This window comes from Strix uralensis, chromosome 4 (assembly GCF_047716275.1).
Source record: "Strix uralensis isolate ZFMK-TIS-50842 chromosome 4, bStrUra1, whole genome shotgun sequence".
NCBI lineage: Eukaryota > Metazoa > Chordata > Aves > Strigiformes > Strigidae > Strix > Strix uralensis.
Window position 1 is genome coordinate 18,838,890 of NC_133975.1, and position 14,554 is coordinate 18,853,443.

The following is a 14,554-nucleotide window of genomic DNA, read 5'->3' on the forward strand; positions in this document are numbered from 1 at the left end:
AGTGTCTTGGTAGCAGTCTTTTGAGGTATGTAATGTAACCACTGTAAGGATAAAATAAATATCAGATAATACCATGTAGTCTGGTGTCCGGAAATGATTTGAATTATTGCAAACTGGGACTTGTGATGAGGTTGATGGGACAAAACAGTTTTTTCAGTATGTTGCTTTGCTTGAATGGCAGGTGGCATGTGTGGTGCATTACTTCAGCTCAAAACAGGTTTTTGGTTGTTTTTGAATGCTTGACTAGTAGGACTGTATGCTCCAGGGCTGTTACAAACACATTAGAAAGAATAATCTGCATTGTATGTTTAAAAAAAAAAACACATGAAGATGGAATATATTTGTCTTGGTTAGTGGTTGTTCTGTTGCCTATGGCTATAATATGGTGGGCTTTGAACTTGTCACCTCAAACCAAGCAGTTTTGACCCTGGTCAGCATGTTCAGTGAGAAACTTCATAGACAAATGGATACCTTCCAGATTCCAGTTGCAGTTTTTCTTTTGTACTGTCTCATGTACAGCTGATTGTGTTTTGGTTTTTTTTTTTAATTTAACTTCCTTTTGGTGTATCTTTACAGCTATGTAAAGAAAAAACCTGTAAAAAAACCTGTATGCAAAAAAACCCAACCCTGTAATGCCAAATATAAGATGGGACTTTTTAATTTTTCTGACTCTATTTGATCAGGGTTTCTGTAACAGCTTCCTTTGCTTTTTTATTTGAATAGGTTATATGGATCTTTAGATAAATTATCTCATTACTTGAGTAAGTGTATACATTTGATACATGTTCCCTTGAACCTTTTCATGGTCACAAAATGTCTATCTGCTTCATTATACTAAGAGGAACATAGAGTTGGTGGGGAATTGAAGATTTGAAACTGCTGATTTTGTATTTTTAGTTTTCTGGTTGTTTATGCAGGATCAAGTCCTGACTTAGTGATTGATTCACCCTACAGAGATGCAAACTCTTTCATAAAATAGGTAATATGGTCTGTTGGGGAAACCAGAAAATGTAATTAGTCCATGGTAAATTTACTGCTGGACCATGTCTCCGCTAATGGACCAGTGTTGCATAGCCTTTCTGGTCTTTAAAATCAGCTTGTTACAGCACTGAGATGCCTGCTCAAAGTGGTTGCATTGCATTGCTGTAGCACTTGTAATTTAACACAACTTTTTCTTTTTCTTTCTAAAGGCGCCTAAACAGAAATAACCTCCAGTTGCTTTCTGAACTGCTCTTTCTGGGGACACCGAAGTTATACAGGCTGTAAGTAGGCATGACCCAATAACTATTACTCTGGAAAATTTGGAATTGGTCTGTTATTCTGTCTTACATTAGTTTTTTTGTCTTTTGTGTTATTCGGGGATAAAATGCATCTAGGAACGTTAATGTTTTGTTTAAGCTGAGTACTTTCTGTGACTGCTTTGCAAGATTTTTATTTTTTTTTTAATCTAGGTTAGATACTTAGTTATATGAAACAAAATCTATTTCATCCATTCCCACTTCTGTAATGAAGTTTTGCTGAAAGAATACTTTGGCTTTCATTTTCTCTTGTTTGTGTTTCGATTTCTGTGTTAAAAGAAATAAAAAATGCCTGTGGAGATTCTGACCCAGAGATATAGCACTTATAGCACTTAGGTTTTTTGATGTTCTGGTTTTGTGACTGTACATGCTTGACCAGAAAAATCATCGCGTTGGCAAATGGTAGGTCTGTGAAGTCTCTCCTGTGTCCACTCACAAAGAAAACAAAGTTAGTAACTTAAGCTCTGGGAAGAAAAAGCTATGAAATGTTTTACCTTAAATTAAAAACTGTATCAAATTGGGTAATAAGTTTTTGTTTTGACTGTGTTCTTTGGTTTGATAATGTTTTACTCTTGGCAATATTTTTAAATTAATGTTTTGACTCATTTAAGAATCCACTTATTTCTGTTGCAGTAAAAACATGGAAGGAAGTTTAGATACTGATTTCTGTATTTATCTACATGATCAGTTATTGTAACAAAATAGATTTTAAGTTACCTTTAGGTTACAGTTGTGGTATGGAAGGGATACAACATGACATGCTTAAGTAGGCTTTGAAAAGGTTCTACAAATTCATCCCTGTTTTAAGTAGATGCTTATTTGACATATTTCTTTAGACTTCAGGTGAGATTTTTGCGGCTGAAACTTACTTTATTGAGTTTCACCCCTTTTGTGCTTGGAAAAAGAGTGAAGGTGGAGGAAGGTGGTGTTCTTCTGATTTGTTTTCACTTCAGTATATGGAAATATTCTTGAGAACAAATGGTGTAATGAAGCTTTTATTTTTAGGAGTTGATTTCTGTTTCAATATTGTGAAATAATAGTTCTTTTCTCCCCTCTCATAGTAATATGAAATGGTAAACTGAAAATGACTCTATTATTAAGTGTAAACATTTAGTTGTGTATTTTTGTTTCTTTCCTTTGCTTTGGATGTATGCTTTGTTTCCAGAACTTCCCTGTAGGTGCTACCAGTTGTTAAATTACTAGGCCAGAAAGCTCTTGAAGGCTTTTTTTCTGACAAACAAAAATATTTTACGCTGCTATAATATTATAAAACCACATATGAATATATTATATATTAACAATTGAGTCACTTTTATAATTTCCATCAGCCATGATAAAGATATTACTTCCATTAGGAAGGAAAATGAAAGGGGATTTATGATCATTTTATTATTCCACCTATAGCATAATGGTTGTTATCTAAATTCATATAAAATAGAAATGAGCTATAATTTGCAGGCAAAAAATGGATGCACACTTCAGGCAAAATCATACTGTAACATATTTAATTCAGAATTGTATATTTGATAGATGCTATAATGTCCTTTGACATAAAGCACACAACTGCTCATAGCGTATATGGTAGAAAGAGATTGCTGGCTTCACAGTATTAAATTTCCTCTGCCTAAGGGTTATTGTTGATCAGACCATGAAAGTGAATGTCTGGTTATAATGTATTCATGTTTAAAAGAAAATATGAGCAATACTGAGTCTACAGTCACTTAACACTGAATTTGTAATTAAATAAAAAAATGTCAGGCCAACAAAGGAATTGATGCCTGTTAAATGCTCTTGGTCAGTTTTCGGATTATATGTAGATTGATCACTATGAAGAGTATAAAATGATTTGGTTTTTACATGTATCGTTGTATATGCTTACATCTATTTACATCCATATAAATACATTTCTAAGGAGAATTAAAGTTCTCAAAGTATGGTCAATAAAATGTATAATGTGCTTTGGTTTTAGTATTTATTTTTAGCATTTAACAGCTAATCAAACAGTGTGTGTACTGTGAATTTTCAACATACTATTGAGCTTCTGTGAATAATAATTACCATTTGACCCTTGGCTGTAAATGAGATGCCAGGTGAAGAAGCACATATGCTTGTTGTGTAGTCTAAATGCAATATAAAAGAAAGAGGGTACACTGTATATGAATTATGATTAGACACAGTTGGTTGCCGCCAGCGGCCGGCTATGCTTTCCCTTTGCTGTCTGCTCCAATTTCTCTTTGGACGAGTTGAGAGAGCACTGCGTGTTCAGGTCAAGATGTTTGCCTAGAAATAGTAGTACAGTTGCAGCTGTGTTTGCTGGAGCAGGAGACTAGTTTAAATAGCATTACCATTTATCCAGTCCATTAACAGAACTCTGTAAAATAATACCAACTCTGCATAAACTACAGGACAGTGTAATAAAATTACAAGCACTTGTTGACAGATGGGAAGTGTAAGTAAAGGAAAGCGATAGGTTGAGAGTTTAAAAGAGACAGTGCATTATTTTCTGTGTCTAAAGACCCTTGATTTTCAAAGGTAATTAAATGAATTATTTTTCAGGTTTTAGCAGCCTTCCAAGAAATCTCCTGGAACTAGTTAAAATGCATAATTTTAGTCAAAGCAGAAACTTATTTTCCCATTAAGAATTATCTACAAAGGTGTTTTGACATAAATATTTCAGTAAGAAGTAGTTAATGCTAAAAATAGTATGAATAGCGCTGTAGGGTATATTAATCTTACCTTGCAAGATATCTCTCAAAGCACAGTGTACATGAACCTCTGTTTTGATCCAATACTGTTAAAATGTGCTATTGTAAATCCCCTGGGGTAATATAAGTCCTTGTTCAACAAGTACTTTTCCTGCACTCACACTAACTTGTCTAGCATCGGCAATAGTACCTTAGTATGGAGAACTCCTACAGCCTAGTGAGTGCTTATCTGAGGCAAACAGATTTTGACTGCTTACTTTGGCCCGTTAGATCACAGTTCGTTGATTGCCATTTGCTGCAGGATACCAAGTGCTGGACCCAAAGCTGTTTGAAAATTCAGTTTTAAAAGATACCTTTATTAATCAGTGGCATGTAAAGGTTACGGAATTCCATGCACAAAGCTTGTCCCTTTTTGATTTACATTTCTTGGGCTTGAAATGAGGTTAAATTTCCTTACTGACCAATATTTGCTGTGTAAGTTAGGCAGTATTTGCTTTGAAAAAACATTCTTCTAGTGGATGTGGTCTGATATTACATATATTTTCCTTCTAATATATGTACTTGAGAAGATACACACTGTGAATAAGATGTTTCTCCTCTAAAGGAAAAAAAAAAAACCCAAACAACTGATATAGTCTGATTAATAAACGCTTGGTTTTGAGATGTCTGTTATGTCACTTTTAGAAATTTTTTTACAGCTAATAATTAAAGGAAAAAAATGCTAAACATCAAAAAACCTTTTTAAAAATATATTTTAGGCCAGAACAGCAGCAGCAGCAACAACAACAAAACATGCTACATGGGGGGCCCTTGCAAAAATTCCTCCTGAATTAATTTCTGCCAGCTATGATTAAAGTGTGTGGTACTAGATGTGTCAGACACCATAGTTCTCTGCTTCATTTTACTCTTGGCCTCTTTGGCCCCTGCCACAATAAATCCCACAATGGTTAGGCAGGAATTGCAGGTTACAGTTGCCAGGGTTACCGTTGTCCGGTCGGACCGACATCATTACTCATCCAGGCTGCTGCCCGAGCGCCGCTGCCTGCTCCCGGCGCGGGGAAGGCTGCAGGCAGCTGGCTCGAAGAGGAGGAAAGTTCTCCAGGCGGCTCTCGCGTCTGGGTTTTGAGCTGCTGCAGGAGAACCTATGATTTGTATCATTTGCTGATTGTTGTTTTGTTTTCACCTTTGCCAAGAGAAGAAAAAAATACATCAGATAGGAATGATAAAAGGATAAAAAGGTGGTGTGTGTAAGATGCTAAACCAGTGAATTTTAAAATATTTTTAAAGTGCTGGTCTCCTTAAGGTAGCTGCATTTGAAGCTTAATTTATGGTTTTGTCATGTCCCTCTTAACAGTAATCATGGCAAGTGAGACTGTAGTCATGATTTTGTAGAGAAGATACTTATCTTCAATCTGAATCCATTTCAACAACTGAATAGAGAAATCGCTCATTAGAAGAATGCTAATTATCTCAAAGCCTCTGAAATATTATTCCAACTGCAAACAGGTGGCTCTGGATGTTAAATCCAATGAGGAGCAAGAATGAGTTTCCCCTTTTCAAAAGGCAGTATTGATGAATCTTTCCTTTTGCAAGTAGATTGTTAAAGGAACTGCTGTTGGCTAAGCGTGATGGGTAGGTTTCCAGTGTTGTATGTGCTGCAATAACATTACAGTGTGCTCCGCCTTACAGCAGAAGTGTGCTACATGCTTAGCAATTAAACAGAGATTTATTGGAACATGAATTATGAAGCCACCTTGTCGCTATACCCTTCCCAGGAAAGTGTGGGGTTTTTTAGATGTTTCAGTTTTTATGATTTGTTATGAGGCATTCTAGCAGTCTGCATACAAGGCAACTTGATTTTTTTTTTTTTGCATGATAGATTTGAATCTTATCCTTTCAGAGGTAAATAGAAAAAATTCAGTCTTCCATACATTGTGTCCATCCTGCTAGTGTTTTTACTTGTGTTTTTTCTACCACAGTGGTTTAGTTCAGATATAAGATTGTGTAAATTGTTCTATCTAAACAATTGATAGGTTCATGAACAGTGAAGTTGGTAAGACCATATAAATTCTAATATTAGTTTTTAATTACCAGCATTATTAGCATCACTTTTGAACAATGACTACAGTTCTTAGAAAATAACTTTCAAAATTATTTAATTAAGAGATACTGCATATAGTGTGTATATATAACATGAGTTTACAGTTTTGGCTTTGTGGTATTAAAATATGCCTGTTAAGGTTCATTGTCTATAAAAAGAAACTAACTACAAACCTAGGTTTGTAATACCTCTTCTCTGGCATTCATTTCTGATATGGAAGATCTAGGAGATAAACTTTTGTAAGACATTATGAAAACTGTTACTTCTGTCACCTGCTGATTTTTTAATCTAGAGAGAAAAGTGAATTAGGAGCTTGAATACTATATGCAACTTGGCTTGCATGTGCATCTTTTCTCTTGTCCTACCATCACTTGCTTCTACATTCAATTTTCATTCCCTGCTATAATATTTCAAAATTGAAAACTCGTTCATTCTTTGCAACATAGCGAGCAAAACAAAAATACCACTGTAGCTTTGTGTCAGACATAAGCCCCACTTATGTAGGGTTAGAGATGGCAAGATGACTTTTTAGAGATTTTGGAAGTGTTGCAAAAAGTTGTACAATTCATCAGGTGATTTATTTTTTGAGCACAGAAACAAGAATTATATATATGCATTTGGTGTACAACTTGCAGTAGTTATATCCTAGCAACAGCAAACACTTAGTCTTAGATTTAGCTGAGTGGAAGTGTTGGTAAAACCAGAATGAACTTTTGAAATGTAGTCAGGCAAAAAAAAAGTAAAATGTATTATCACTCCGTGCAATTACTAGACTTCAAACTTGACTACGTTACTCTTCCTGCCCTCTGTCTTAATCTGTAGGCTTTTCCTGAACTATGCTTGCTTTTGTATTTGCATAGCATCTGCCGTGATGCTGTGCAGGAATAAAATGGTGTACGAAATATACAGAAATCAGGTTAAATGTTGTTACTGGAAGTAATAGTATGGGATTTTTAAAAATGGAAACATACTACTTTATTGTGAAATGGCTGTCTCAAGATAGATGTTTGTATTTTTAATTTTGAGATAATTGGGACCTGTCTTAAAATTGCAGTTACATTTGCCTTTATTTCTTTAATTATAAAAACATAATTTCATGTATTTTCTTACAAGCAATATTTCCTTTACTGTTGGATAAAACAGCAAATTGGATGGATTTCTGGGACTATAAACTACTTCTGCCACTGGGCAGATCACTAATCTTTGTGTAATCTACATTACCAAGTGATATAGTTGACTATTATCAGCAAAAGGCATCTGCAGGGATACTTAGAACTATTGATTTTTCATTAGAACAAACATTCCAAAACTGTTTATAGTCGCTTTTAACCTTAATTAGAAAATCATGTTAAATGCCAAGCAAACAAATATATAGCTTAAGGCGATTCTTCTGAACCAACATAAATATCTCTGGCATTCAAAAATTTTTATGCTATTAGCTGTTGGTATTTAAAAATAATACAAAAACATGAATCATAATAATAATTACTCAAACCATAGCTCTTATAAAATAATGTGGTGGTATTCTGATTAATTGAGAGAGCTGCTTCAGATATTATGGCTTTGTTACCTTGACCTGTTTGGCCCCAAGCATAAATAATTATCTTTTTTTTTTTTACATGATAGCAGTCAAAGCAGAGAACGATGATAATTGCTTTTTAATACGAAAATTAAAGTAGCTGGTTTTGGGTCACCTGTAACCATATTCATGTCCAGTCTGAATCAGGCCCTAGGTTGTTCCTGGAGGGTTAACCTTGAAAGCTTTGGTAAATTGTGATATAGGAAACCTTTTAGGAACGAGTTAAGTAGGAAACTGAATCTCAGTCAAGGAAGTAATGAAAAGTAAAAAGGCATGTCGGAGGAAATGCCATTATTATGTGGTGCAGAAACATGGTGTGAAACATTATAAAGAGGACATCTGTAAGTCTCGGCTTGCAGAGAGTGGACATTTAAGTGCAGCCGTGTCATCTTGATTAAAAAAAGAACAGAAAAGAGGAATAAATCAGACCAAGGGAAAATGTGAAAGTACAGAGGCTTGTCCCTATGATGGTAGGTTTCTTCTGCGAGTTGAAGATTAAAGCCTAAAGTAACTGAATAGCTGAGAAAAGTCCAAAGAAAGGTTGATTGCTTCCCCTCCAACAGTTCCAATTGATTGAAAAAAGCCTAATTTAAAGTTCTGTTTGTTCTGTGTCTTAAACCATCAGAATTTTCTTTTAGAACTGAGGGAATGCTCTGGAAGAGAAAGAATCCAAGGATAAAAAGTCAATGCAGGCCAACAATTGTTCCTAATCCTCACAAAATGCTGGAGAAATTAAATTTATTCTTTATTGCTCAAAGTGTTACCTAGGTCACTGGGCGATGGGAAAATTGAACTGGAAGTCGAGTAGGCACAATCTTTGTTTTGTGTCTAGATGCTTAACCTTAGACACGACAAGGCATCTTAGTGTGTTGTGGGAACTTGGTTCAGAGTATTAACACCAGGACGTTTATTACCCTGGATTTATAATGGGCTATGCTGTCAGTAGATGAAAATGTTGTATTTACATTTCAGTGTTAAATGATCATTTAATTAACACCTAAGGAAAAAAAAAAAAAACCTTGTGAAATTCTTAGCAGCTTTTATTGTTGGTTTCCTTGGAGGTTTTAATATCCAAGTTACGCTGCTGTTGCTTCTATAAGTACAGCCAGAGAAGACATTTATGAATGTAGTCAAGAAGGACAGACAGTTTAACCCCTGTTGACCCTTCATCCTGAATGTTGATTTATATAGCATTTTAAATGCATTGAATTTAAAGCTTCTCTAAAGTTACTCACACAGCATTGAAACAATACATGTATTTTTCCTTTTAAAAATATTTCCCAAAGTATACATTCTTAGAGACCATAGTTTTTCCTAGAAAATTACTAATATATATAGGATGTAGCAACAAAAATTTTACTGTAGTAAAAATTAAAGATTGACAAATTTGTCTGTATGTTCTCCGTCAGAATATACAAGATTTTATAAGAAAAAAAGGAAGTTTGAAATGGACAACATATCGTGCACTGATTGTAGTAGCTACTGTCTGAATTGTTCAAAAGGACTAGGAAATTGGCAAGGGAAATGACATTATTACAGAAAACCATATCCACTTTAGCCGGCACAGATCTACTTTCATATGTTCCATTGTATCAAAGCAAGTCAAGACTATCTAAAAGCTTTAATTTGCTCTTGGTCCCTCATAATGCTTTTTGTTGTAATGTTGATCTACAAATGCTTTTTGCAATAATGTTGCCCTACAAGGCATGTTTGAATAGGTTTTTGCATCCTAGAGCTAAAGCTAGATGAAATGCTCTTTGTTAAAGAGCAGCTGCTCTTCAACTGATGTGTTTTTATAAACACGCTGTAGTAAAAACTGAAATTATAGCTACATTTAGAGATTGTTTTTTTTAAGGGTGTGTTTTTAGTCTGTCTCTGTTTAGGAGATAAAACCACCAACTTTAAAGCATGTTAATAGATTAATAATAAAAATCCCAGCACAGCTTGACTCAATTATTGATGTCCCACAAATTTTTTTGGTATACTTTTTGTTTTTACTGATGATCATATCCTTTACACATGTCAATAACTGAGCTGGAAAATTTAGGAATCTGCTGATACAGTAAATGTTCCTTTTCTCCACACAAATGACATGAACCATCCAACACTTGATGAAATATTACAGCTGCAGTGAGAGTTCTATCTGCCACTGGGATCTCAATGTTTTCAAACTTATCTGAATATATTTATTAAGCTGAAATTTAATATTCAGATAGCGACTTCTCAGAGGTATTTGCATTTGCTTTTGTCTGAAATACTTGACCATTTACAGTTAAAGCAGGATATCACCATTTGAGTACATTTTTTCAGTGTTTTTAATTGGAAAAAAAATCCTACAATATCCATTTCGGAATTGACATATCAGATGAACGAGTACTTAAGATATGCTTAGGACAGACAAGACAGGCTTACCCTGTACCACGCTTAGATTACTCTCTTCACTTTGCAGTCCTGGTAGAGATTTTAGGTTTGCTGAACTGGCGTGATTAAGATGAGTAGTGCGTGGAGGAAGACATAGGCTAAACTTTCCACATGCAGACCGATAGACTTCAGCTGAAACTACATTGAACTGTGTGGGACTCAGAGTCCTGGTGGGCAGGTCACATCAATTATCTAAGTACCAATTAAAGAGACTCTCATTACGGTGAGGGAAAAGTGCCAATATAGAAAGTGCAGTATTTGGTCTCAGAGGAGAGCTGAGGGCTGCAGCGATGAACAACCCAGACTGTTGTCCTGATCCTTGTAGCTGTTGTAAGGACACAGGAGCAGGGGCTGGCGGTTTTATTTGGGAAAGGCTGCTTATGAATACCGAGCGGAGTTTATTCTCTCCCTCAGACACTTGAGGGGCCTGCTCTGCTAATGGCTGTTCAGACCCACCTCATGGGGAATAAAGCTGGGACTTGCTGAACTCTTTTCATCTTTACAGCCAAGCCCAGGTGCAGGCCCTCCCTGGCTCAAGGGTGTTTAAAGGACCATGCTCTGAAGTCTTCTTTCCATGGCCCTTAATCTTTAGGGGGAAGAAAAAAGGGGCTGAAATGGGGGGGTAAATCTTTTGGTTAAGTACTCCTTGAGGATTTGCAGAGTAATACATACAAGAGACAAAATACTTGCCTCTTTCTTTTCATTTCCCCTTCTGTCCAGACAGTTCAATGACATTTTTATTTTTACTGTGAATGTGTAGTCCATACAGTTGTAAGGAAGGGCTTGCTCGTGCTTTATAAGATAACATGTATGAGGAAAGGTTTGATGGTGGCTCTTCAGTGCTTTTAGTACTTTAATACAGGGGAAATAGAAGAATCAACTCCTTTTTCCCCTTCTGTGGATTTTTGTAGGAGTGGTGGATAGCTGGAAGGGATTTAGATAGTTGATTGACCTCGAAACTGAAAAGGTTGCATCTCAAGTTTGATAAGGCCCACAGGGAAGGGTTGCAAAGATAGGATAACAGCTAATGTGAGGAAGGGGTATTTGTAGTAGCTGCCTCTCAGAGTATAAAGATACAGAAGGTTAAATGGAGAGAAAAGAGTGTAAATGTGCATCTTAAAGTGGGAGGAAAAAAATTCCGAAAAGCTTAGCAGAATAAAGTAAGTTATTTATGTGAACTAAAAAAATTATACACTCAAACACATGCTGCAGGAAAGCAGTGACCATTTCTGAGACTGGAGAAAATTCCTGTCTGGTCCTTACTTCTGTGTTAGTGTTAAATCTAGTCCATGTTTAATTGGTTCTGTCATATTCTGTTTTTTTTTTATGAATCGTGCCTTCTCTGTGAAAGGCAAGAGACTGATTTGATTTTAGTAATGTGTCTAAATTCAATAGAGCAAATACTTTTGTGTAACTCCAATGCTATAACTTGTAATTGCAGTGGTACTTCCCTCATCATTTATGCCCTTACAACACAAGAACATACCAATGGTAAAAATACCATTCAAAAATCTCATTTTTTTAGGTTGGAGTGATTTTTAAAAATGAAAAAACAGAACTCTTATGATGTGGAGAACCTCCCAAATCTATAGAGCAGTGCTTTCCGTCTTGATCTCCAGTACAGCATTCATGTCAGAGGTGCAGAAGCCAAAACTTTTCATTTGACACAGAGTGCAGAGATATTGTCTCACAGCTAAATTTTAGTTTTGTGTGTAAGTTTAGCAGATGTCAAGTTTAAATTTCATCTAGAAAAAGGAATCATAACCATAATGTTGCTCGTCCATTGGCTCACCAATAAGGGTAGCCAGACAGGTTTAGATTTGAGGGTCTAACTCCCAAAGCAGGTCATCTTCACTGTGGCTTTATCTGTGCAAAAGAAGAGAATCTTTCACCATGTTACGACTTCTTGGGCTAGGAAATAATCAGAAAATTGTACAACTGTTTTAGGATCTAAAATAAAGATTACTGTTAGTAAAACTTGTTCAGCTAGCATGCCATATTAAGACGAAAGAATTTTACAACATACAGTGTACTGTCACCTCTACTTTGAAATCTCGCATACAAAATTAGGTTCAAAGCTGCTGGGGCATGGCCAGTTGTGCCACATACTGTTAAAAGTTTTAGATAAGGCATTGGGATGGAGTATTATTTATTGGGTCCATTGTTTTGTAGCCTGTTGATTACTGATCTAAACCATGTAAACAGCACACCAGTAGATATTGTTAGAGGAAATAATACTAAAGGATTTATATAAAAATAAAGTATGCCAGAATTGTTTGTTCTGTGGATTTGGACTGGAGAATGTGGGAAATGAAAAATACTGATGGCAAATTCAAGATTGTGATCACTGGGGAGAAAACTATTGTAAGATACTTAATGATAATAATAGCCATAAATGTACAGTGCAGCACGGAACAATAAGATCATGCAATTTTGTGCGTATGTATCAAAGACACTGCAGGAAATGGAAAAGAAAATATTTTTAACTACTCCGTTTAGTTTTGCAAAACCAATGGCAAGGTGGGTTGCTTTTCTAGCTAATGTTGTGGGATGTTCACTTCAAATGCATTTTTTCCATTGTGTTGCGATATTAAAAACATTTCACTAAGATTTTGGCTAAACTTGAGTTTTTTGTCTGTTCTCATAATCAGGTTGCAAAACCTATTGTGTTTTTTTTCATCAGCCAAATGAAAGAAACTGAACTGGATTTGAGTTACAGGGAAGGCTTTAAAATGAGTATGTGCTGTTAGCTTAGTTATGTAAGACTGGAATAGTGAAAGAATGGCAGTATTGTGTGTGTGCATATATGGGAGGAACAAAGAGCAAAACTGGGAGAAATGTAATTGAATTAGGAGGTTGATTGGTCAAGAAAAGATTTCTGCAGCAAGTTGCAAGTCTTTGAGGTGGGTGACCTAAGAATGATCATTTGGCATATAGTTAGTACTCCAGTTAAAATACTAGTAGTGCTTCCAGATATATGAATTCTTATTAAAGAAATGGAACTTGACAGTCTGCTGGAATTATAAATGCACAAGATTTAACATTTAGGAGTAACAGTGGATGCTGGATTTTCACTGTAGCAGCAGAAAATCAAAGCTTTTTCTGCCATTTATTTTTATTCACTGCTGGTCTCCTAACCACTCCGTTACAAGCTGTCTTCATAGTGATTTTATCCACAAAGGTGCCAAGTGGGGAGAACAGCCTAATTCTGTTTTGCAGTATGACAGCTTGCGCTATTGTGTTTCATGTAATGTATTTGATGAGGATGGTGAAATGGAATCAGATGGAGCAAGCATTGCTGACAAGCAGTAGTTCTCGTACCTATATAGACCCTAGACAGGGAGTTGGTAGCAGGGAGAAAATTCTGAAACATGGAAAAGCTAACATTTACCTGAAAGTGGCAAATACTGTATTAGGAATCTGATGATTGCTGATTTGTCCTTTAGTCCAGGAAAGACTATTTGGCTTACAAGAGCTAGAGATCACCATGGTAGTTTGTAATGTAGGGTTCAGCCTAGAGAGCCTTTCAGCATTGACAGAAAAGTGTTATCAGTATATTATTTCATATGCTTACTCTAAAGAAATTTAGATTAAGGTATATAAGAATTGTTGCACATTTTAATAAGCAAAAGTAGAAAGCATTTTGTATTGAAAAAAAAATCATATGGTTATGTTGCTGTAAAAGACTTCAAAGTTTGTTTCCTGAAGTAAAGCACTATTAGCATAACCACTCAGTTTTGTGTATTCCCTAGAATAGGAATTTAAGTGTTCATAACTCTGCCATTCATGCATACAGCAAGGCCTTAGTGTGTGATGTGTGGGTGTGCAAATGCATTAGCACTGGTAATTCTTTGGGCCTTCATTATTGATGTTTAAGATGTTAACATATTAAAACAAACAAAAAAATGAACAAAAAAACCCCAACCCCTGAAAAAACCAAGAAGAAACCCCAGTCTTTGAGAAGTAGTCAAAGAGAAAATGCAATAAAGCTGGAGATGCCTGTCTTGAAAAGATTTGAGTTTGTCCAAAAGAAAGTAGTTAAGAAAAATAGTATCTGTATCCATTAGATGTTGCATTATTATTTGATGAATTAGAGGTACACATTTGGAACATAATATCTTCATCTAAAGAATAAGAACGTGATGCTACGGTTGCAGTTCATGGTTCCTTAGAAATGTAAAGCTATTTGACTATGTACTTTGTAGAAAATGGAGCTTAAACTAGATTCCTGTAACAGTATTCAGTGCCTCTTTTTTTGTATGATCTAGCTGTGGGTGGGATTGTTTTGTAAGAAAGTCTGCTGTTATTAATCTGTCTTTTTTGTTCACTTTACTTGCGTGTTTTAATTATGGTTGTGTGACTGTATTTGTCCATTGTGTTTTATTTTGGCTTCTGAACTTGGGATCTTTCCAATTAATTTACTAAATGTGAATGTTGCAGGAGACTCTTT

General features: G+C 35.5%; 1 protein-coding gene across 7 annotated transcripts in view; it reads left to right on the top strand.

The window, feature by feature from the left end:
• The window catches only part of SLIT2 (slit guidance ligand 2), a 265,807-nt gene that overhangs the window by 21,597 nt on the left and 229,656 nt on the right, over window positions 1-14,554 (top strand). For all 7 annotated transcript variants that reach the window (XM_074865881.1, XM_074865883.1, XM_074865882.1 and 4 more), the window contains exon 4: window positions 1,191-1,262. In XM_074865881.1, the coding sequence (XP_074721982.1) occupies window positions 1,191-1,262 (72 nt within the window). The remainder of the gene's footprint in view (window positions 1-1,190; window positions 1,263-14,554) is intronic.